This window comes from Microcaecilia unicolor, chromosome 4, assembly GCF_901765095.1.
Source record: "Microcaecilia unicolor chromosome 4, aMicUni1.1, whole genome shotgun sequence".
NCBI classification, from domain to species: Eukaryota; Metazoa; Chordata; class Amphibia; order Gymnophiona; family Siphonopidae; genus Microcaecilia; species Microcaecilia unicolor.
The window spans coordinates 270997582-271019312 of record NC_044034.1 but is presented as its reverse complement, the minus strand read 5'-3'; the positions used below and the strand labels follow the sequence as shown (position 1 = coordinate 271019312).

The 21731-nt window shown below is 40.8% G+C and overlaps 1 protein-coding gene across 10 annotated transcripts in view; it reads left to right on the top strand.

Moving 5' to 3' along the window:
• The window catches only part of NAXD (NAD(P)HX dehydratase), an 81269-nt gene that overhangs the window by 31508 nt on the left and 28030 nt on the right, over nt 1-21731 (top strand). For 8 of the 10 annotated variants that reach the window (XM_030201553.1, XM_030201554.1, XM_030201555.1 and 5 more), the window contains one exon: nt 20112-20262. In XM_030201553.1, the coding sequence (XP_030057413.1) occupies nt 20112-20262 (151 nt within the window). Of the gene's footprint in view, nt 1-9193; nt 9235-11855; nt 12464-20111; nt 20263-21731 lie in introns of those variants that run through there. The other 2 variants (XM_030201560.1, XM_030201556.1) reach the window with 2 other exon arrangements.

Here is a 21731-nt window from a genome sequence, read left to right as displayed (position 1 = left end):
TCACTCCACGAGAGCTCAGGCGGCCTCGATGGCAGAGGCCGGATCCGTCTCCTTGGAAGAGATATGCAAGGCGGCAACTTGGGCTTCGGCTCATACATTCTCCAAGCATTACCGTTTGACGGTGGCTGCACGGGCAGAGGCCCGGTTTGGAGCTTCAGTGTTGAGGTCAGGGATTTCAATGTCCCGCCCTGGGTGAGTACTGCTTCGGTACATCCCACCAGTCTATGGATTGATCAGCTTGATGATATGGAAGGTAAAATTATGTATAATCATACCTGATAATTTTCTTTCCATTAATCATAGCTGATCAATCCATAGCCCCTCCCAGATATCTGTACTGTTTTTATTCTGGTTGCATTTCAGGTTCAAGTTTAGTCTTCAGTTACTTCAGAAAGACTTCGTGTTCAAGTTTTTTCACTTGGATTCTTCAAGAGTTGAGACGACTTTGTGTTACAGTGAGCTGCTGCATTCCTCTCCCCCCCGTTTTACGGGGCTGGATTGAGACTTAAAATTCTGCCGGCACTCCCTCCCGCTTCGTGCGGCTGTAGGGCAGCTTTGTACCCCTCCCGCTTAGGCGGTGTTAGGGTCAGTCAGCTCCTCCCGCGGTTGCGGTTGCAGGATAAGCCAGATCCCCCCGCATCGGCGGGTGTGGTGTCCCTCCCCCGCTCCGCGGGGATGAGCTGGACGGATTCCCCTCCCCCACTTGTGTGGGGATGAGCTGGGTTAATTCCCCTCCCCCGTTTCGGCGGTGGTGAGCTGGGCAGAGTGTCCCTTCGTGGGTGTAATTCTCTAAGTGCTGAGTCCTGCGGATGGAGCTTTGATATCGACATACTGAGGAGTTTCCGGCAGCACATGACCACATATAGGGAGGCAAAAGTTTGCTCTCTATCTCCACCTGCTGGTAGATGGACACAACCCACCAGTCTATGGATTGATCAGCTATGATTAATGGAAAGAAAATTATCAGGTATGATTATACATAATTTTACCTTAAATTGTTGGTAGCTGACTAGCAGAAAAATGTTTCCAGGAGCAGCATAACACAAATAGCAGTGGAAGGACAGAAAACGATGTAAGGCTGGTTGATTTAGCACTCTGGAATTAGGGCTAGTGAATCTGAATTGTTAGCTCCTGAATACACTGACAAAACAAATGACACTAGGCCCAGATAGTTATAAAAGTAAAAGCAGACCAAAAGTGACATCAAGAATAACTAGCATCTAAGAATTATGTGCAAATGTGAGGTAGCTCAGAAGTAATAGACCGATGATCTTATCACCATGCACATGTACCCTAGGCCCATAAATTGGGCCTACTGTTTTTTACCCAGCAGCAATAACAACCTAGGTTTGCATAACCCGACGAGCAAATCTCTTCTCCCACGATGTCAGTGCAGGACAGCAGATGAACAGCTAGTAGTGAGTGCTCTGGAATGTTCCAGCAGTGCAGAGATGCAAAGGGAAGTTCAGTGACAGCTCATATCTGATGATGTCACCAGATATGCTTCTTTTACACAGTTCTGGTGGCGGTCTTATTTCTGAAGATAAGGTAAGCACCTCCCTTTGTTCTGGACATTCTGACCTCAGAGACCATAAGAATGTCTTTCTATTTTATGCTGCTGAAGATGCAGTTCTTGGAATTTGGGAAAGTCTTTGGATCCAGGCACCAGAGTGGTTGGGATAAGTTGACCAGAAGTGCTTGTTCCGGTACAAGAAGTTCATGACACAGTAGTTGTGAGGGTTACATCAGCTAAGTAGTCTACAAACAGTTTCTTGTGAGTACAGACCAAAGTTCAGGCTGATGAATAGATTACAGGAGTTTGTTGGCCAAGTTCTGTTGGTAGCTATATAGGCAGGGGCCTAGATCCCTACAGAATCCCTCTATGAAATTGGAGGGTGGGAATAGACAAGGAACCTAAGCAGCACTAAAACAATGAGTATGTTGAAAGATGAGATTTCTTTGCTCCCCAGTTCAATTCAGTAGGAGCAGATACAGCAGTAGAGAAGACAATGCTGCAGAAGATCCGCTTGCTTCTGGCTGGTACCAGTAATACAACCAGCCGCAGCTGCGTATCAAGATAGATGGCTGATGAAGCTAAGCAATACAACAACATATTTGTATAAACTAGCTGGCTGAGGATGCCCAATATTGGAGCTAGCTGGAATAGCAGTGCACTAATCCTAGCTGAGAGAATATGTGCACCAGAGCTAGCTGGAGGAGTTGCACATCAGAGAAAGCTGGAGTAGCTGTACATATGATAGCTGGTGTAACTATGTAATGTAAGTGGACGATGTAATCATGGACCTGGAGTAGTAAAACACCAGAACTATCTGACTGAGTTGTGGCCTAAAGGTAGCTGGTATAAGCAGTACCAGGGCTCGTGGTGTGATTGAATAGTAGAGTTAGTTGGCGTGGCTGAGAGTTAGTTAATGATGTAGCACAATATATTTGGTTAGTACCATTGTGCACTATCGCTGGCTGAATCAGTGGTGTAATACTGCTGACTGAAGTACTTTTTGCAACATAGTTGGCCAAAGCAGTTGATGGTGTGGTATGTCTTATTGATCTGAGATGAAGCTGTCCAATACAGCTAAAAGGTGCTAAAATGCAATAGAAGTGTTTAGAGACACTATGCCATACAGCTGCTGGTGCTGCTTAGATTAAGGCTTCCAACTGGATCCAGATTCACAGGACAGGGTTGATCCAGACCTGGGTTTACTCCAGTGCATGCTGGAACTTGTAGTCTTGCATTTATTATGCAATACAGTGGGGAAATCAGAGCTACAAGTCACTGCATGCAATGGGGTAAACCCAGGACTGGATCAACACTGACCTGTAAATCTGGATCCTGTTGGTAGCCTTAGCTTAGATATAGCGGTTGTTGGAGGTGGTATGCAATAGTGGCTGGGGTTGGTGTTCAGTACCAGAGAGTGGAGCCATTGTGGAAAATCAACACAGCTAACCTTTAGCATGGCAGCATAGAACTAGCCAACCCAGCCATGCAAGACTGCTAATTTCCACTGCCATGGAAAGGAGTTGGTTGCTCATGGTATATCATGTTGTACATCCAGGCACAATGAACTGCTTCTCAAGGTGGGAACATAGAAGCGTGGATTAAAATATGCCTCAGTTGAAATAGAGCCGAGTGCTCAGCCTGTCAGTAGAGTCAACTTTGTTGCTGCAAAACAGCTATTTCCTATGGTATGAAAAAAGCGAGAACATATAAGCATGAAGCTAGCTGAAGATGCTCCACTTAAGGATTGCTGATTTAAAAAAATGGAACCAAGGTCAACAGTCTTGTGGCAAGTAGACCTCTTCTGTCCAGTTTTTTTTTTTTTTTTTGGGGGGGGGTGACTTAAAAAAATTTGAAATATCTGAGAACTTTTCAGTTGTTTGTACTCCATCAGCTGTTACAGCGCTGTAGCCTAGCAACAGCGAAATGTTTTAGCCACATGTAGTTCTGAACTGCTGTGGCTCTGTAGCCTGGCAACAGTGGTGGAACTGTTTTGCTAATCTCCAAAACATGAGACAGGGGAAACTGTTCAGCCCAGGAAAATAGCCAGTCACAATGTTAATTAAGTACATAAGTAATGCCACACTAGGAAAAGACCAAAGGTCCATCGAGCCCAGCATCCTGTCCACGACAGCGGCCAATCCAGGCCAAGGGCACCTGGCGAGCTTCCCAATTAAGAATTAGTATACAGCTGATTCCCTGTGATTGGTACAGGTCTCAAGAAAAACATTTTTACAGGCATATAGCCTAGAGATAGTTGCAGCTTACCAAGATTACTAGGTTCTGTGAATACAAGGAAGCAGGTTACCCAGATAGTAGAATAACTAAAATGTTGTAGTAAACTTTAAAAGATAGTGTAAAATTTCAGAGTTCATAATATCTATATCAGACCAGTTAGCTTGATAAGCCAGTGGCAGGAGCGTAGGAACTTCCCGCCCAGCGAGTGGTTGTTGTTGTAAGTTCGGTTGAGAAGAAAACAGAACAAACATACCAGAATCTGAAGTTAAACCCGGAAAACCTAGTGGGAGTACAAACTCGCCAACAGCCAAATAAAACTTTTGATTGTGCCTCATTTAAAAGGAAGGCTTGTTCTTTTAATTTGCTGAGGAAACTGTAGTAGGGGGGTGGGGGAGGGACTCGGCATTACCGAGTGTCACCCCAGCTCCAATAAAACTCGTGGAAATCTTTATGAAGAAAAGGAGTATAATCCTTTAAAAAGAAACTCCATAGCCAACAGAAAAAATATCTGCATCAGTAGCTGGCTGAGAATAACCGACCAGGTCAGTTCGTCCACCATCCGCTTGGAGACAGAATGCTGAGCATTCAATGACTGCACAATCCCATTTAGGAATGAAGCACATAGAACTACTTTCTTTGTCTCCGTCCATGGGACATAACACCCACTTGTGTAGACTGGTCTGGTATGAATGATAAGGAACAGTTGTCTTTGTGGATGGTGAGCTACTGGTGTGGATGGTTTAACTATCTGGATAATAACATATGTGCACACTTTTAACATGGTTTAAACAAAAGTCCAACAATGTAGTCATAAACCTATAATAAAAGAGTAGAATATAACATCACTACAACTAGAAATCTTTGTTCTGAAAATAATCTTTAAATAGTAAGGTTTTCAAATTCTGTTTAAAATATTTGTGGTGCAGTGCAACTCCTCAGTTCTGTAGGGTTTTTAAATCCAGTGTGTGGAGTATTGCAGTAATCTTCAAGTAATCCCATAAGACAGTGGACCAAGTTGTAACTATCCTACAAGGTGTATCGTATGCATTGTGGTGCAGCATGATGGGGGCAGTGCTTCTTGCAAAAGGTAGACAGTAACCCTTTCGAGTGCTAACACTCCTGCCCAATTAGGGTATGTTCTTGAACAAAGCTGGATCTATCTGTTTTAAAATGTAGTTCTAATTCATGCTAGCCTGTGTCTTCTGAAAGGAAGGACTCTAAAAGTGGTCCTCTTGCATGTTGTGATGCTGAATGTTATGTCCTTGCAAGCATAAAGCGCAAAATCAGGTGAGAAGCTTTTTTTATATTAAACTTCTATTGAACCATCTTCACAACCGAGAACGTCAGCAAAACAAGACTTATATAACACTTTGCAAAAGAAAACAGTCCAAGAACAAAACAAAAACATCCTACATTCTAGACAGACAAAATTTCTGTTAAATTCAACCAAACTAAAAACTATTAAACTAGATGTTTTGCTGTTTGTTTCTTTAATGGTTTTTGCTCAAACTACCCCCCCCCCCCCCCTCTCCCCAATTCCCATTAGCTAAACATTGCCTTAGGGGAATATAATTGTAATTATACCATATTATTGCTATCATAACTATAGGTGCTCTTATGAAGGCTGGTATTCATGTCACAGCTTCCAACAGGGAGATTTCTTCTATAAGCACCAATTCAAGGTTGACCAAGAAACACATGTCCAATGAGACTCAAATTTTTGTGGTGTTCTTTCTGGCCAGAGGTGATCGTCTCGTATCTCATAGTTGATCCTTCAGCATTCTTCCATACTCTAACCACAGCTACCATAGTGTAGATATCAGCTGACCTATTTCGACACCCTTCCTATTAAGAATAATATCTATAGATGGCCTCAGTAAAAGAAAATTCAGGAAAGTCCATCAAGCCCAGTATTCTGTTTCCAACAGTGGCCAATCCAAGTCACAAGTACCTGGCAAAATCCCAGAACAGTAAAACAGATTTTATGCTGCATAATGGCTTATGGACTCTTCTTTTAGGAAATTATCCAAACCTTTTTTAAGCTCTGCTAAACTAAATGCTTTTACCACATTCTCTGGCAATGAATTCCAGATTTTAATTACACATTAAGTGATGAAATATTTTCTCTGATTTGTTTTAAATTTAATACTTTGTAGCTTCATTTCTTGCCTTCTAGTATTTTTGGAAAGTGTAAAAAAGCAATTCATGTCTAACAGTTCCACTCCAGTATTTTCCGTTATATCTCCCCTCAGCCGACTCTTCTCCAAGCTGAAGAACCCTAACCGTTTTAGCATTTCCTCATAAGGAAGTCATCCCATTTCGTTGCTGTTCTCTGTACCTTTTCTAACACCACTATATCTTTTTCTTTTTTTTAGATGACCAGAATTGCACACAATATTTGAGGTGCAATCGCACCATGGAGCAATACGAAGGCATTATACATTCCTTTCCTAATAATACCTAATATTCTATTTGCTTTCTTAGCCACGACTGTACACTGAGCAGAAAGTTTCAATGTTAAGTAGTAGTAAGTAGTAGTAGTAATGTATCGACACCTAGATCCTTTTCCATGGCGGTGACTCCTAATTTGGAACTTTGCATCACATAGCTGTAGTTTGGTTCCTCTTTCTCACATGCATCACCTTGCACTTGCTCACGTTAAACATTATCTTCCCAGTCTCGTAATGTCCTCTTGCAATTTTTCATAATCCTCTTGTGACTTAACTTTAACTTTGTGTCATCAGCAAATGTGATTACCTCACTAGTTATTCCCATCTCTGTATCATTTATAAATATGTTAAAAAGCAACAGTCCCAGCACAGACCCCTGGGGTGCCCCACTATCTGTCTTCCATTGAGAATACTGACCATTTAACCCTACTCTCTATCTTTTAACCAGTTTTTAATCCACAATAGAATAAATATTACCTCCTATCTCTTGACGTTCTGATTTCCTCAGGAGTCTTTCATGAGATATTTTGTCAAATGCCTTTTGAAAATCCAGATACACAGTATCAACTGGTTCACCTTTATCCATATGTTTATTTCACCACTTCAAAGAAATGAAGTAGATTGGTGAGGCAAGATTTCCCCTAACTAAATCCATGTTGGCTTTGTTTCGTTAGTCCATGCTTATGTATATGCTCTGTAATTTTGTTCTTTATAATAGTCTCTACCATATTGCCTGGCACCAACGTTGGGCTCCCCGGTCTATAATTTCCCGGAGCACCTCTGGAACCCTTTTTGAAAAATTGGTGCTACATTGGCCACCTTCTAATCTCCTGGTACCGTGCTTGATTTTAAAGATAAACTACATGTTACTAAGAGTAGCTCTGCAAGTTTGTTTTTCAATTCCATCAGTAATCTGGGATGGATACCATCCAGTCCAGGTGATTTGCTACTCTTCAATTTGTCAAATTGCCCCATTACAACTTCCAGGCTTCTGTTTCTCCGACTCGTCAGCATTGAATACCAATGGTATTGGTATATCTCCCGCATCTTCCTTGGTGAAGATCGAAGCAGAGAATTTATTTAATCTCTCTTCTACTTCTTGACTATCTAGCGGTTGAACCAATTTTTTTTGCTAGCTTCTTACTTCTAATATACCTAAAAAAAAAAAAAAAGTTTTTACTGTGTGTCTTTTGCCTCCAACGTAATCTTCTTTTCAAGGTCTGTCTCTGCCTTCCTTCAGCAGTTTGTTGCCATTCCTTATACTGTTTCATATTATTTTCAGTCAGATCCTTCTTCCACTCTCTGAAGGATTTTCTTTTAGCTCTAATAGCTTCCTTCACCTCACTTTTTAACAGTGCCAGCTGTTGTTTGGCCTTTCTTCCTACTTTTTTAATGCATGGAATATATCTGGTCTGGATTTCCAGGATGATGATTTTGAACAGCATTCACACCTGATATTAATTTTTGACCTTTGTTGCTGTTTTTCTTTTCTTTTCTTTTTTTTTAACCTTTCTCATTTTATCAAAGTCTGCCTTTTTGAAAGTTAAATGCTAAAGTATTGGATTTCTGGGGTCCAGTGCAACTTATGAAATAACATATATATTACAATTGTTTGTAATTGTTCACAGCATAGCAGAGATGAGAGTACCAGTACGCTTTAAGGGGGTCTTTTACTAAGGCATGCTTACGTTTTTAGTGCGCGCTAAAAGTGTAAGCGCATCTTAGTAAAAGACCCTCTAATTCCTTATCTTGAACATGTGAAGTTATTTTGGAGATGTATAAATCACATAGATACCTGTAAAGTTGTAACCATTTGTGGTGCAAATTTTCTTTAAATAAGGCTATCTCTTAGTCTCTGTTCTGTGCAAATGCATTTTGGCCTCAGTACTCCACAATAAATCCCTCATTGGTAAAGCAAAACTTTTTGATGGACAAGTTCCTACAATTGTTCTAGGGATATTTTTCCTGGGTGAAGAGGTCTATGCAATATTCTAATCCCATCTCCTGTTGAACACAGTGTGGCCTAAAATAATCTGATGAGAGAGACATGTAATCTCTCAGTTGACTCCACAGATGTAATTTTCCTCACCCCTTGCTGCTGTTTAAAGTCTTCCTGTATCTTCCTCGAGGGCTCCAGTAGAGGGTGTCCCCTAGAAGTACTGGTTCTTTGCCCTATTTCTCAAATTCAGATATGGAACAGGGAGCAAGATCAGCTCTTTCTAATACAGCCTAATGTTTCTGGCATTCCCTATAATGATGATCCTTCAGTGTCCTCATCACCACTGCCTTCTAACATAATAGTAAATTTGGGGGACCTACTCCACCCAGTTCCTTGGTCATCTGCAATTGTATTAAGCTGATATTTGCTCTTTGATATTTCCAAATAGGATTGTATCCTATCTTTTAAACTACGATCTCAATACGTGAAATGGAAATTGGACAAACGAGAACAGAAACTACGGAAGTGCCATTTTAATCACATATTTGAAGCCTACAGGAGTATAAAGATTAAATTAAATATGGTTAGCTGAAGTTCATCAACTTTCTGCCTTGTCCCCACACCACTCTCCTCTGATCATCTATAATTATATCATAAGATACAAAAGGGAGTGTTTCACCAATTACAATTCTGACACGTCTTTGGTTTGGAGCCCTCTCCCCACTCCCTGAGAGTAAATTACCGCTCCCCAAAGTGCTCCGTTTTCAACTTTTCACTCTCTGCAATTGAGAATTTTGTACTTTGTAATTGGGCAACATCTTCATTCTCTATCCTGAGGTGGTGAAGTACCCTTTTGTGCTTTGTGGGGTCGTTTAGACTCGGAATTCGCTGTAGCTATTTTTTTATATGTCTTTTAACTACAGACTCAAGATAATACATCTCAATACAGAAATTTCCCAGCTAGAGAAATTCTTAAGCATAATTTTCTCTTTTTTTTTTTTTCTTTTTTTTATTTATCTCCTTCAGGTAACAAGATGAAAGGAAATATAGACCACAATGAAGGGGAATTCCAAGGTCTGAGTTGGCACCAAAAAGTAATAACTTTTAACAAGGAAAAAACTTCCAAATCCCAAACAAATTATTGATGTATCATAAGTACATAAGTAATGCCACACTGGGAAAAGACCAAGGGTCCATCGAGCCCAGCATCCTGTCCACGACAGCGGCCAATCCAGGCCAAGGGCACCTGGCGAGCTTCCCAAACGTACAAACATTCTATACATGTTATTCCTGGAATTGTGGATTTTTCCCAAGTCCATTTAGTAGTGGTTTATGGACTTGTTCTTTAGGAAATCGTCTAACCCCTTTTTAAACTCTGCTAAGCTAACCGCCTTTACCACGTTCTCCAGCAACGAATTCCAGAGTTTCATTACGCGTTGGGTGAAGAAATATTTTCTCCGATTTGTTTTAAATTTACTACACTGTAGTTTCATCGCATGCCCCCTAGTCGTAATATTTTTGGAAAGCGTGAACAGACGCTTCACATCCACCTATTCCATTCCACTCGTTATTTTATATACCTCTATCATGTCTCCCCTCAGCCATCTCTTCTCCAAGCTGAAAAGCCCTAGCCTCCTTAGTCTTTCTTCATAGGGAAGTCGTCCCATCCCCGCTATCATTTTAGTCGCCCTTCGCTGCACCATTTCCAATTCTACTGTATCTTTCTTGAGATGCGGCGACCAGAACTGAACACAATACTCAAGGTGCGGTCGCACCATGGAGCGATACAATGGCATTATAACATCCTCACACCTGTTTTCCATACCTTTCCTAATAATACCCAACATTCTATTTGCTTTCCTAGCCGTAGCAGCACACTGAGCAGAAGGTTTCAGTGTATTATCGACGACACCCAGATCCCTTTCTTGGTCCGTAACTCCTAACGTGGAGCCTTGCATGACGTAGCTATAATTCAGGTTCTTTTTTCCCACATGCATCACCTTGCACTTGCTCACATTAAACGTCATCTGCCATTTAGCCGCCCAGTCTCCCAGTCTCATAAGGTCCTTCTGTAGTTTTTCACAATCCTGTTGTGATTTAACAACTTTGAATAACTTTGTGTCATCAGCAAATTTAATTACCTCGCTAGTTACTCCCATCTCTAAATCATTTATAAATATATTAAAAAGCAGCGGTCCTAGACACAGACCCCTGAGGAACCCCACTAACAACCCTTCTCCATTGTGAATACTGCCCATTTAACCCCACTCTCTGTTTCCTATCCTATCCTTCAACTTTAGGTAACTACCCCAGTACCCAAAGTATTAGATGTATGACTCTGGATAAATGCTTGTAACTATGAGGTTTAAAAAAATATATAAAAGATGCTTCTCTCAGATCATGAATTAACATGGATAATGAAGAAAAAACTTTGCCCTCAGGCCAAAGGCCTTCTGCTTCATAGCAAGAAACTGCTTCCTCTTATCCTGGGTCTGTCTATTTTTTTACATTTATATCCCACTTTAACGAAAGCAACTTACAAAATTAACATATATAATTAAACCATAAAAACTTATAATAGACCTAGAATGGGAAAAATGTGTAATTTAGAGCCAAATAAATTCTAAATTCTGACAGTGAAACCTAAGTAGCTGACTGAATTTTATCTTGTGTAAAGGGAAATGAGACTTGATATACCACCTTTCTGAGGTTTTTGCAACTACATTCAAAGCGGTTTACATATATTCAGGTACTTATTTTGTACCAGGGGCAATGGAGGGTTAAGTGACTTGCTCAGAGTCACAAGGAGCTACAATGGGAATCGAACTCAGTTCCCCAGGATCAAAGTCCACTTCAATAACCACTAAGCTACTCCTCCACTAACAATGAAAGATGCCACTAACGTAGATCTTCTAGTAACAAAGTCTCCTGATACTTCCAGTAAACCAATAACATCCACAGTTAATTGAGGTCATGCCAGTTTTCTCCCCTGTCTGCTGGGACATCATAAATACTATTCAAAGGTGATAAAGTACCTTCTGGTAATTTCAAATTTTCCTTCAAATAGCTATAGAATGGGTCCTTTGGTGATTCTAATTATTTAAATATGTAGTTGCATATTTCATATTTTCCAGCCTGCTATGACCCACAGTTTTATCCAATACCAAGGCTGCTTCTACTTCCTTAAGTCTTTGATTCTTGTTCTATACTATAGTATCTACTTTGGGTCAAAGCACAAGGTTAGTTTCCACAACTTGAGATTTCACAATAGTCTGAAATAACATACAGAGCTTAGGCATTGAAGCCACCACTGACCATCTTTCCTCTGTTATTTCTGATGGTCTTACCAGAATGGGTACAGACAGCAAAGCCAGTAATCACTGTCACTGCAGTCTCTTCAGTAAGTCATCTACTGCAGCTCAAAGGCTTTACCTTTCTTCTCTACTCATAACAACTGGAGAAACTGTTGCTGTCCAGATCTCTTCTGTCTCCACACAGAAAATTCCAAGGCAGAGTTGGGAAAAGGGATACGACTAAAAAGAATTGGTAAAGTCTTGACTATTCCTTAGAGCATAATCTACATAATTATGAAAAAGTGGAAGGTGTGTGGTATCCAAAGATCCTTTCTAGCTGGCTGATCAACCTAGAGCCCAGTGTAAACTTGGAAAGATCTAGGGGCTTATATTCTCAAGACAGGTCAGTGAGCATTTGACAAGCCCCTAGATGTTTCCAAGGTTACACTGGGCTCTTGGTTGATCAGCCAGCTAGAAAGGATCTTTGGATACCACACACCTTCCACTTTTTCATAATTATGTAGATTGGTATTTGTGACATCCCAAGCATTCCACAAATCTGTCTTGTGTGGTGATATACTAAGACAGAAGCTATTAGTTAAGAAAGCTCACACTGACTCTTTTAAGTATGTAAAGGAACAGATAGCAACTACTGTAGCCATGTGGTAAAAAGTTGTGGTCTTAAAAAAAAAAAAAAAAACTCAAGTAAAACATTTTGGCTTGAATGCAGAGGATTACAGTTGGTGCATATTCAATATATGATGACATCCAAAGAGTATTATGAAGCATGGTGCTGAGAAATAACATCATAGTGTGATATGGCCAGTAGCAGCAACTGGGTCACTTGTCCTTAGAGGATGGGATTGGAGAAAAAGATTCCTCAGTAAAATATGTTGCTTTTCTTTAGAATGTAAATTTGATCTTCAGCATTGCAAAGATATGATGTATATAGCAAAATCTGCAGTGGTGTGGAGAAGGAACAAAGAAAGTAAAGATCCTTGAATGGTCTTCTCCGAGCCCCAACCTCAATGTAATTGAAAATCTGTGAGATGGCTTTGATTTACTGTCCATCAGTTCTTCCCAAGGTTCTTAAGTGCTGGAATGTTTTTGCATGCAGAATGGTCTAAGGCTGACAAAAATCTAGGTGTGTAAAGTTGGTGGCGACCACCCAGGATACTTACAGCTGTTATAGCTGCTAAAGGTGCTTACACCAGGTATAGACTGTGGAATGTTGCAACTATTTGGGTTTCTGCAAGGTACTTGTGGCCTGGATTGGCTACTGTTTGAAACAGGATACTGGGCTACATGGACCATTGGTCTGACCCAGTATGGCTATTCTTATGTTCTTATGACTGTGGGGTATGAGTTATCCAATTTGTGGCTTTTTTTGTTATTTTGTTCCTAATAAAATCTTTCCTCCTGAAAGAGTGGAGTATATATTCATAAGTGAGGAAAATTTAAATGTATGCAAGTTTCAGGTACAATTATGACAAACTATGAAAAAGTTCAAGGGGTTATAGACTCTCTAGCTATTGTAATGCACATGTGTATTTGTCCCTATTTATTATTTAGGCGGTGTACAACCTATGCTCTTGTGCTAAATGTGGTTCTATAGTTGAATGCCATTGTAGTTCTCCTACCTTCTCATGCTCGGAAGCTGAACAGAGTGTGGTGCTTAATACTGTAGCTGGTTTTCACCCTGGATCCAGAACTATGAGTCTGGCATGGCAAATTTGATAGCCAGCTATTGAGCCTGTACTGAGCTGTAACTACTGCACATACACTGATAGCCAGGCTAAGGCTATGAATAGCATACTGTATTGAATACATCAAGCCTGGGCCCTCTAGGCATGCAGCATACTATGCCACTGACTGATGTTACCCGAGTCTTGTGGTTAACCGCCAGAGCCTGAGTCCAACTGAGGCAAAACATACATCATGAGCAGTCGGCAGAGACTCCATGCTTCCTCTCAATAGCCTGGTTTTGCCTGTGTAGCAAGACTTCCACAGTCAACATTTGGCCTGACTTTTGCTTGACCAACAGTCATTACCTCTTTTTCTTCACTACCACTTAAGGATCAAGGTCCAGCACACCTTATAGCAGTCATGGCACAGAGCCCCTGTGCTGCTGTTTTACTTGTCTCAAGATTCTGCATTTCTTACATAGAAGACTGGTTTATTGCTACACTTAATCTGCCACCTACACTGCTACATGCACATACAGCAGCAATGCGCTGTCTACCAACTGATAACTACCACGTACCAAGGCAAGAACACAGAGCATCTGTCATGATCCCATGCATCTGTTACAGCTGTGCAGTGTGTCCAGTGGATTTATCTGCTACTGCAGTTGTGTAATTCAGACTCCCCAGTGTGTACATCTGCACTTTCTCACTCCCATGCATATGACACGTACCCTTAGCAGACAGCGTGCATCCATAGCAGGCAGGCTCTAAGCAGTACCTCTCTGCTAGTGTCTTACTTTGTCCACCACCCACCCAAGCATTGAACCATATGTTATTTGGGGGGGGGGGGGGGGCATAGGCAAGACATCATTACACAGCCATTGCTCTACTTTTAGCATAATCACATTGTTCTGTGAATTTGTCAAAGGTTAACATTTTGTCTGCCACACTCCATGTATCTATGCACAACAAAATGGACTTGGTCATTTGTAGCATTATTGCTGTGACCTCTCGTACCTCTTCAGTGTTTTTGCCGAGTCTTTCAGTAAATGGGGACAAGAGCTTTGCAAATAGATCTCAAAATCTGATGTATTTTATAGTCTGAGCTTGTAGCTTAACGGTGATGGGAAGACGCACTCAGGTGATGAAACAATACTGTGTGTGGCAAACAACTGAACATTTTGCAGGCTTTTGAGTAGCATCTGGCCTATTCTGCCACACTAAATGGCCCACTGTCCGTGTATGTGCATACCAAATGTTTAGACATTTAGAAATAGTTGCACTAATAGGGTGATGTCTTCTGTGGAGACAATCCCCAGTTGTAGCCCCTCGTGATTTTTACACAGCACCTGTGTTGTTATCTTAGATGGTTGGTGCATTCATTTAAGGCCATTATGATACCTTAAGTCTGATTAGTGACGATGCATCTCCTTCGAGGCAATGCGTGATAAATGAATAGCATCAGCAAGCAAAATCCATGAACCAAGTGAAAAGATTGCAGAGTGTGCATCTGCCATTCATAAATGGATTTTCTATAGTTGCGGTATTCTAAATTCTCATGTATTTGCAATAGCTGTTGCATTGAACAATTTATACTAATTTCTAAATGAAACAAAAAAAAAATACTGAGGGGTATCCACAGTTTAGAAGATGCTGTTTTGACATTCCATGCATAGAAGTCTAACATTATATGGAAGTGGAACTGGGGGTGAGGCCAGAGCCAGAAGTGAACTTACTCCTACATACACAATACTTCATTTGTGGATTAAAAGGAAGCTGGTATGTACATAGAGTAGGAAAGTTCATATATTTAATTTTTTAAATTTTATTAAGGAATAGCACCCACAGTAATACACATTTGCAACCTTATCAACAAAATCTTGGACTAATTAGTTCCTTTCTTTACACATTTGATACCATAATGTTCTCAGAAATTGTTGGCAGCTGGGTGGCATGGAGTAGTGCCCTGAAGGGCAGAGTAGCTGAGTTGGGGCACAGGAATGCTTAAATTTCCAAAGACTTTTGGTTTGACCTCTTCCCAACAACAGGTGCGACATTTCTCCTTGGAAGTCATCAATCAAAAAAATAATCTGATTCTCATGTCATCTGAGCAACACCAACCAGCACACTATGAAATACAAAACCTGAAAAAAAAATTCAAGCTCACCATACACGTAACAAACCTGACATGCAAAGTAGCACTAATTCCTAAGATTCAAATAGCAACAACCCTATCTATGAATAGGCAGCACTACAAATAGTAAACTGGGTCATAGAACACCAATACACCTACTGGTCAAACAGAACAAGTGGGGTTTCTATAGATATCTACACACACTACATGCAAATAACATACCACATCTCGGTGACAGGGAAAACACAGTGACAGACCCTGATCAACATTAGAAGTAGAAATATGAAAACAAAAATTGAATTGGTAACCCCCCAAGAAGTCAAAACTCGGCATTCAACACTTGTATTGAACACAATACAAAGATATCTGCGATGCATATTTCCCAAAACTAATATATTCTAGTTCATAAATTCAGAATAAAAGCACTTTTCTCTTACGTTTGTTGTCTGGATATTTTATTTTTCCAATCATGCCAGTCCCAGTGAATTTCTTCTGCTTTCCTGTCTGTCTTCTGCCAATTTTCTTTATATGTCCTTTTTCCTCGCTCCTCCTGTCTTCTTCTGTTCCCTTACATATGTCTTTGACATATTGCTCTTTCCCTTTTAGCTCTTTCCTCCCTTCCTTTCCTGCCTTTCTGTTCATTCAAATTTCACCCTTTTTCTCACCCTCCAATTCAACTCCTCCTTTTTACTTTTCACATTCCTATCAACTTTCCGTCTCCTCTCAGGCCCTAGCTCTCCCATTTCCGATCGCATTCCTCCCCTATTCTATTCCCTTCTGTTACCCCCCCCCCCCCCCCCATATTATCACCTTTTTATCCTCTTTACTCGCCACTCTCATCTCCTTGACAACTTGTGGCCTTTCCCACATGTTGTTCAGCATTTCCCTGCCCCCCCCCCCACCTTTGTAGCTTAGCATCTCGTCTTTCCTCTCCACCCTCCATACTCTTGTAGCCCAACATCTTCCCTCTCTTCCCATCTCCCCCAACAGTGCAGCTTCTCTTCTTTTTGGCCAGTGATATAGCGTCTCCTTTTTTCTCTATTCCTCCTCATAGTTGACATCTCCTCACCCCTCCTCCCATTCTACTTATCTCCTCCAATAGCATCTTCCCACTTCATATCTAGAATCCCACTGTCTCTTTCCTCTTCTTCCTACTCAGCATTTCTTCTTCCCCCCCCCCCCAAACCAGTGGTCTAATATTTCTCCCACACATTGGTCCAGTTCTCTCCCCCCCAACCACTGATCCAGGTTTAGAGAATGACACAGGGACAAAGTTTGTCCCCGTCCCCATGGGTTCTGTCTCTGTCCCTGCAGGCTCTGTCCTCATCTGAGGAAGCCTCAAACACAATTTTATATTTAAATTAAAAAATATATAAAAAGGAACAATATTCTGTGCAGCTGTTGTTTATAAATCACAAATAGAAAACAATAATAACAAACAACTATAATAACCCCCCCCCCCCCCTCATCACCACCCTCTACCTTTCTAATTCCAAAAATAGCTGACTTCCACTACCTCAAGGAACCCTAATCCACCCTGTTAAAATGTCCAGAGGTACAAAATACAACCCATTCCGTATGCCTTAGTGGGGGAGAAATATGTCCTGTGAAGCACTGTTATGATTTTTTAATCTGTGGATGAATAATGAGTCAATAATCTCAGGATTCAGTCTAGCTGTCCTGTCTTCCACAGTCCTTCCTGCAATAGAAAATGTCTTCTTAGAAGATCTGATAGCAGGAATGTAAGGATCTCCCATGCAGTTGTGGCCAGCACGTTTGTTTTTCCAAAAAATGAAAACATCATAGCCTGCATCACTCGAACATAAATAACTGACCAATTCATTAACGGCCTTCAAAGTAGAGAATGACACGGGGACAAAGTTTGTCCCTGTCCCCACATGCTGTGTTCCCGGCTGTGTTCCCATCCCCACAGGCTCTATCCCCATCTCTGTGGTTACCGTGGGTCCTCGTCCCCATGTCACTCTATCCAGGTTTTCTCTTTTTTTCTCCCACCATTGGTCCAGCTTTTCTCCTCCACCCCACCCACACCCCACCCATCATTGGTCCAGAAGTAACATTTGCTAAGATGAAAACGCTCCTGCATTCATTCAGCAGAGGGTTAGTTGCAAGAAAAAAGCTTGCTAATATGATGCAAAAATCATCATAGATGTATTACAAATGCAGTGAGTACGAATTCCAAGAATTGTCTTAATGCCATTAGACACCAATCTACCTTTCCAACTCGAGAGAAACCACCTCATTAGACTTGTGTAACTGGTGACACTCAACAAAACCTGAGGGCAAACATCTCGAAAATATATATGCATATATTTTCCCAAGCCTGTATTCACACACAGCTCTTACATTGCCTGTTCAGGTCAAATATATTGACTCTGTCAAAGTATTTGGGAAAACAAAGTGACCAAACGTGTTTTTTGAGAAATTTAAAATTCATTAAATGTTAATTCATTATGCTGTGGTTGCCTTTTTATTTAATTTTGTTTGTTTTAAATCCCATCTATGCTTCTGTTATCACTGGCACAACCACCTGTTTTCTCTTGCCACTACTCAAATACTATCTTTGAAATGGAACCCATAATTCTCATCAAACTTTGAGTCCTGCAAAATGTATAGCTTCAAAATCCACAAATCCTCCAATTATGAATTTGATTATATATCATACTTTAGTTCACATGTAAATTGGTGCTAGCTTCACATATGCTATTCTGAATCAAATTGCTGTCATAGTATTGGCACTTAAGGTGCATTATCCGTGTACGTAACTTTAGGCAACCTTTTGAGAATTACCCCTGTAGTTCATATGCTTATGGCATACTTAAGTGAAAGTGGAACTGCAGCTTAAAATAGTAAATTCCGGTTTTCCATGGGCCAGTGAACTGGGTCGAGGCTCACACTCAGAGGTTCATATGGGATGCTTTATTTCTTAATTTGAAATTTCAGCTCCTGTAATGAAGTAGTAGTGGGTTCGAACCTTTTTATTGCAAACACTGCTAATAGTATGTGTTTTCTTCCCTTCTGCTTTGTTGTGAAGCTTAAGAGTACCAATGTCATATTGCCATGTTCTCTATTTGTTTTTTTCCTATGAACACTTTGAATGTTTTGCACTATAGTAGCTTATGAGAACTTTGAGCATCTCGGGGGACAATCTTTAAACTTCCTGACACTGAAAAACTTAGGCAAGGCATCAAAGCCTGCTTTCGGTCTCTTGTCAGTGTGGGTGGGGAAGCTTAATAAATCCAGTTCTTGGTCTCTCTCGGAGTTCTTTTACACATGATGATAATAACATTGATTCTTTTATTCTTCCTTCCTCTTTTGAATCTCGCATTGTATCCAAGTGTCAGGGGTATGCCTGCTATTCCTAAGTAGAGAGGTGTGGTATTCCTGCTATTCCTGAAAGAATGCAAACTGAAAAGCATATGGGGGATTCTCTGTGAATGATGTGAATCTATGCTTAACTTGAAATCTATATCAAATAGTTAAATGCCTTAATTTAGCATATACCTCTAGATTCTATAAATGGCACCTAAAGTTAGGCTTCAAGTTGCACGCCCAGTTATAGAACAGGGACAATTATGTGTGTAGCATAATTAGTTAATTGGCATAAATTGCACTTAATTGGAGATAAGTACCAAAAAGTGACATTAACCAGCACTAATTGGCATTTGCATGTGTAACTGACACCCCTATTCTGTGAACTGAGCATCTAACTTCTTTCATGCGCAACTGCAAAAGAGGCATTAACATGGGAGAGGCATGGGCATGTCGGTGGTGGTCTGACTCTTCTTGTGTTCAATAGAATAATTACATTTACACACCTAACTGCTGTTTTTTAGGCGCCAGCATAAGAACATAAGAATAACCATAGTGGGTCAGACCAACGGTCCATCTAGCCCAGTATCCTGTTTCCAACAGTGGCCAATCCAGATTACAAGTTATTGGCAGAAACCCAGATAGTATTAACATTCCATGTAGAACCCCCAAAGAATAGCAAGATTCCATTCAGAACCTCGGAGTAGCAACATTCCATTCAGAATCCCAAATACAGTAATACCTCGGTTTTCGTTAACTTCGGTTATCGTCGGTTGCGGTTGTCATCAATTTTTTTTCCACGAAAAATTTGTCTTGGATTTCGTCAGTTGCCTCGGATTTTGTCAGCGTGCCCATGTGACCTCGCTGCTAATTTTGTGAAAACAAAGGGCGACCCACATGTTCTCCTGCTCATTGATTCATATAGAAATAATTGCCTCGATTTTCGACGGTTTCAGATTTCACTGATTGTTTTCGGACAGATTATTGACGAAAACCGAGGTATCACTGTAGTAGCAACATTCCATGTTATCAATCCCAGGCTAATCAGTGACTTCCCCCATGTCTGTCTCAATAGCAGACTATGGACTTTTTCTCCAAGAACTTGTCCAAACCTTTTTTAAACCCAGATACGCTAACCTCAACCTCCGGCAAAGAGTTCCAGAGCTTAACTATTCGTTGAGTGAAAAAATATTTCCTCCTATTTTTTGTAACGTATTTACACCAACATTTACACCTACCATAGAGTGATCATGCCAAGGTTTGCACGTATCTGCAGACTTACGCTAGCATTCTATAACAGATTTGGTGTTCAACTCTACCGTTATAGAATTTTTGGCGGCTAACTTTAGGCACCATTTATAGAATTTTCTTCATAATGTGTGCATGTGGGTCTGGTTTGAGTGCGCTGGGATATGATTTTTGTGTTTTACCAAAGGAATAACTGATCCCTTAAGAATGTTTCCAAGCTTGTTTTAATTGTTTGAGACCTCTGCTGTGCTGGTCACACTAAACGTTTGCCCTCTTTTCAGTTATACAGAGGTCGTTTTCCTTCCGTTCTGCGCACACTGTGAAGGACATGGAGAATATTTTTCGGTTAGTGAGAAACGTTATCCCTCCTCTCACTGCTAAAAAGCATAAAGGTCAAGATGGAAGGATAGGAGTCATTGGAGGATGTCAAGAGTAAGTCTGATTTGCAGCAAAGAATTTTCTAGAAAGTTCTAAAAATGCATTGGCTTTGTAGGTGCATGCAGTCTTTTCAAATTTTATTGATGTGCCTGTTTTGGCGTGTTCAAAAAAAAAAACTGATCTGTTTTAGAGCCCAATGTGGCTTTTGAATATGCAAGCTTTGCTGGCCTGGGGTCTGAGCTCTGATCCTTTTTAGCCTCCCAAATAGATGGGTTTTTCAGCACAGCCAAAATCAGTCCATTAACCCGACTCACGGAGCACAAATGTGAACGTATCATGAATATTCTTTGTGGATTTCCTGAAATGCAGATTGTTTAGGACAGCTAGAGGACTAGAGTTGGGAATTACTGCTGTAGTCATTGGGCTAACACTTAACACGTACAGTATGCCTAGGATTTTGTAACAAAGGTGATCTGTAAGTGTTATTTTGTGCCCCTATCAAGCTCAATGGACTATGTCGAGATAGTACCAGCTCTTAAGAATGGCAGACAGGATCCGTTTTTCTCTGTTCCGTTAGAGTATTCTATTTGACTGCCTCAGTAGAAGTGTTGTTCATTCAGGAGAAGCCTGGGATTAAATCTTAAATCCTGTTTTTGGGCTTGCTGTGGAGACAATGTTCACAGCCATTGCAGGACAGTAACACCTTAGCACAAGACTCAGGGTGTCAGATTCCAAGGTTCCACCCTGTCCACTAATAGCATGGCTGGATGACAGTAATGTTTCTACAATAGTGGAGGAGGTAAACTGAAGAATTTTGGTTCTCTCACCCAGTAGTCCAGTTCTGATTTGACTTGGCAGTCCAAAGGAGCAGGAGGAAACTGCTGGGAAAACAAATCAGATGTTTGTATAAACCAAGTAAATGTCTGACGGGGTAGTAATGTCGACAAGTCAGACAGCAAAAAGAGAAGAAATTATATTGTGAACTGTGGAAGGTATTTAGAGAGTTGAACCAGGATCACTAGCACAATAACAGTAGTTGGTTGTAATGTACCAGAACAATGCTGAGATGGAATGGGAAGGGGGGATAAGTATGGATAAAAAGGATCCGCAGTCTGCTGTTATTGGAACAGGACCTTTTGTTACTATTATAAGTAAGCTGATTGCTGTTGTATTATTATTATTTGTTTGCCTATTTTTTTCCTCTCATTTTTCTTGCTCTTTTTGTGTTTGTTACAATGGATATTTAATAAATATATTTCCTCCCCTCCCCCCCCAAAAGAAATCCAAACTAATTTGTATGGTGCTTATAGTCACAAACATGAATATGGGGAGTTACTTATCACACATCAGAACTCCAGAGTATTTTCTCTCTGCTTAACATTATTGGAGCTTTTCCTGCTGCTTTTTTCAGTCCACAGGCAGTGCCTGATGACTGCCTCATAGCTCTTGGCACTTACCCTGCTGCAAAGCAGTAGAGTAGCCATGGGGGACTGGGCCCCCCCCCCCCCCCCCCCCCCCATTTT